Source organism: Eurypyga helias, unplaced genomic scaffold (assembly GCF_000690775.1).
Source record: "Eurypyga helias isolate BGI_N326 unplaced genomic scaffold, ASM69077v1 scaffold21810, whole genome shotgun sequence".
Taxonomy (NCBI): Eukaryota; Metazoa; Chordata; class Aves; order Eurypygiformes; family Eurypygidae; genus Eurypyga; species Eurypyga helias.
The window spans coordinates 1351-3698 of NW_010224053.1; the positions used below are offsets into that span (position 1 = coordinate 1351).

At 59.3% G+C, this 2348-nt stretch overlaps 1 protein-coding gene across 1 annotated transcript in view; it reads right to left on the reverse strand.

The window, feature by feature from the left end:
• Window positions 1-324: 324 nt before the first annotated feature.
• LOC104516089 (talin-1-like) overlaps window positions 325-2348 on the reverse strand; it is a gene marked incomplete at both ends in the record, with an annotated part of 6849 nt that continues 4825 nt past the window's right edge. The window contains 8 exon segments of the mRNA XM_010160302.1: window positions 325-432; window positions 531-595; window positions 598-715; window positions 802-893; window positions 896-908; window positions 1181-1306; window positions 1435-1618; window positions 1854-2020. Coding sequence (XP_010158604.1) covers window positions 325-432; window positions 531-595; window positions 598-715; window positions 802-893; window positions 896-908; window positions 1181-1306; window positions 1435-1618; window positions 1854-2020 — 873 coding nt within the window.

Below are 2348 nucleotides of genomic sequence, written 5' to 3' on the forward strand. Positions count from 1 at the left end.
CTCTCACTCCCACCACTTCTACTTGAAGCTACTTCAGTATTTTGGTCCCATGCTGTTGAATTTCCAGCCTCCATCTGTTTACAGCAGTTAATCTCCATCTGTTGTTAGTCAAAATACCTTTCTCCAGGGCCTGTTTATCTCTCTGACATTTGCTTCCTCAGCTGAGGCTTGGGGTGTGCTGTGCCAGCACAGGCAGTGAAGGGGCCCATACAGACCCTGGTGGGATGAGGTGCAGAGCCAAGAGGACTGTGGGGATTTGGGAAGTATCTTGGCATCCAACGGGCAGCCTCTGCCCACCCTGGGAACCGAGGCAGGGACACTCACCACCAACACGTGCTCCAGCAGCTCCAGGTAACCATCAGCACACTCCTTGCCGAAGCGCAGCGCACGCTGCCGCACGTCCCCGTTCACCTCTGGGTGGTAGGCAGCTTCCTGAAATTCGGAGACAGGGAAGTCCCGATTCACATCCAGCACCATCCTTGATGGCACCCACAAACCCGTGCTGGACCCACATTCCCTGCCCGCCCCACCTTGCAGGCACGCAGCATGTCCGCGATGGCGCGGCGGCTCAGGTTGGCCGAAAATGACGCCCCCCCGGCCGGCAGGAGGTGCCGTCGGCCACCGCTTTGGCTGTGGCCATCGTGATGCCTTTGGTCATACGGATGAAGTCCTCTGGGGTGGAGACCTTGGCGGGAGGCACAGGGGAGGAGAACACCTGCGAGGCGAGAGGCGGTGGTGAGGCACGGGGTGGCTGGTGAGCAGGGCAACTGGCAGGCGGGGCAGCACCGCGGCTGTACTCACTGCCAGCTCTTGGCGTATGTGCTCTATCGTGGCCTCCAGCGCCCGTGTCCCCTTCGTGGCCTCGTCCTCGACGGCCTTCACAGTCTTCAGCAATTTGTCACCATCACCTGTGGAAGGGAGAAGAAAGCCAGGTGAAGCCCCACATGAGCTCGTGCTGTGTCCAGTACCCACCCTCGTGGTTTGGTCCCAAACAGCCCTGTCCCCATTCACACCACCTCACCTTGTTTTCCCACCATTGTCTGCTGGGGTCCACATTTCCCGTGTCCCCTCCTCCCCCACTTCACCCTGACTGTCCCAAAGTTGTCACCTTGGCCGCAGACAGGCAGAGAACCCCCCCTGCTCTTTCCTCCAGCCCCCCTGCCCATCATGCCCAGCTCACTTTGGCAGAGTTCTTCAGCTGGTAGACAGCAGGGTCATCCCCAGCTTTGCCAGCAGCTGCCTTGGTGGCACCAATCAGGTCCCCGAGTGCCTTGGCCACATCCTTCACAGCGTTGATCAGGACCACCTGCAGAAAGCAAGACCAGGACAACGGCTTGGATACAGTCACACCCAGAGCACCCCACATCTTCAACCCCCAGACCCTTCAAGCAAGCTACGAGCAGCCTCCGTTCGCACCACCACCTCCCAACCCACCTGAGTCTCTGGGTCTTCAGATCCCAGGCTGGCGGCACCTAGCTTCACCACCTCTGCCAGGCGGGTGATGGTGGACACGGAGGACTGGGCAGCCTGGGCCAGCTTCTCCTGGCTGGCCGTGGCGTTCTGCACCAGCACCTTGGTGTCCTCCACCAACGCCTTGGCCGTCTTCAGGATGCCCTCCCTGGGGAGAAGAAGGGAGTCAGGGAGGACTCTACACATGGTCCCTGAGGTGCAGAGAGACTGTGGACCCTGACTTCCGCGTGTACAAACTGGAGAGGAAGGACAGTCAGCGTGACTAGAACTTGCAGCTCTTCGTGGAGCTGGTCTGCAGCTCGGAAAGACAGGAGGCCATGGGACACAGCCTGACCTCCCCGTCTCTGGGAAGGGGTCAGAGGCCCGATGAAGTGCCCCAGTACCTGTGGTCAGCGAAGGTCTCCGAGTTCTCCCGGTTGAGGGTTCCTGCTGTGGCAAACATGATGGTGGTGTCGAGGTCAGCAATGATGCCGGAGACGGCGCTGGCGGCTGTGATGCAAGCCTGCGTCCCGCGGTTCCCGGCCTGCAGGGCTGCCAGCACGTGAGACACCTGCAGGGTACGAGTAGGGTCACTGGGGAGCAGAGCAGAATCGGGCAACCTCCACCACCTCCCAGATGGAGCCACTTCACACCGAGGAGGGGAATTGGGGATCGCATGGTCTGGACACCCCTTCTTAGCTTGTATTTATGTACTTTCACCCTGTATGGGACTCTGCTGGTTTCCAAATGAGTACGGTTTGCATGATGGGCATCAGAACATCGTGGCTCATTCCTTCTTTAGCTGCTAAACAACTTCTGCACTTGGGCAAACACTCACAGGAGAACAAGGCTCCTGATATAAAGCAATTTTGGAAAGGGAGGACCTGTGGGAGGTTCTG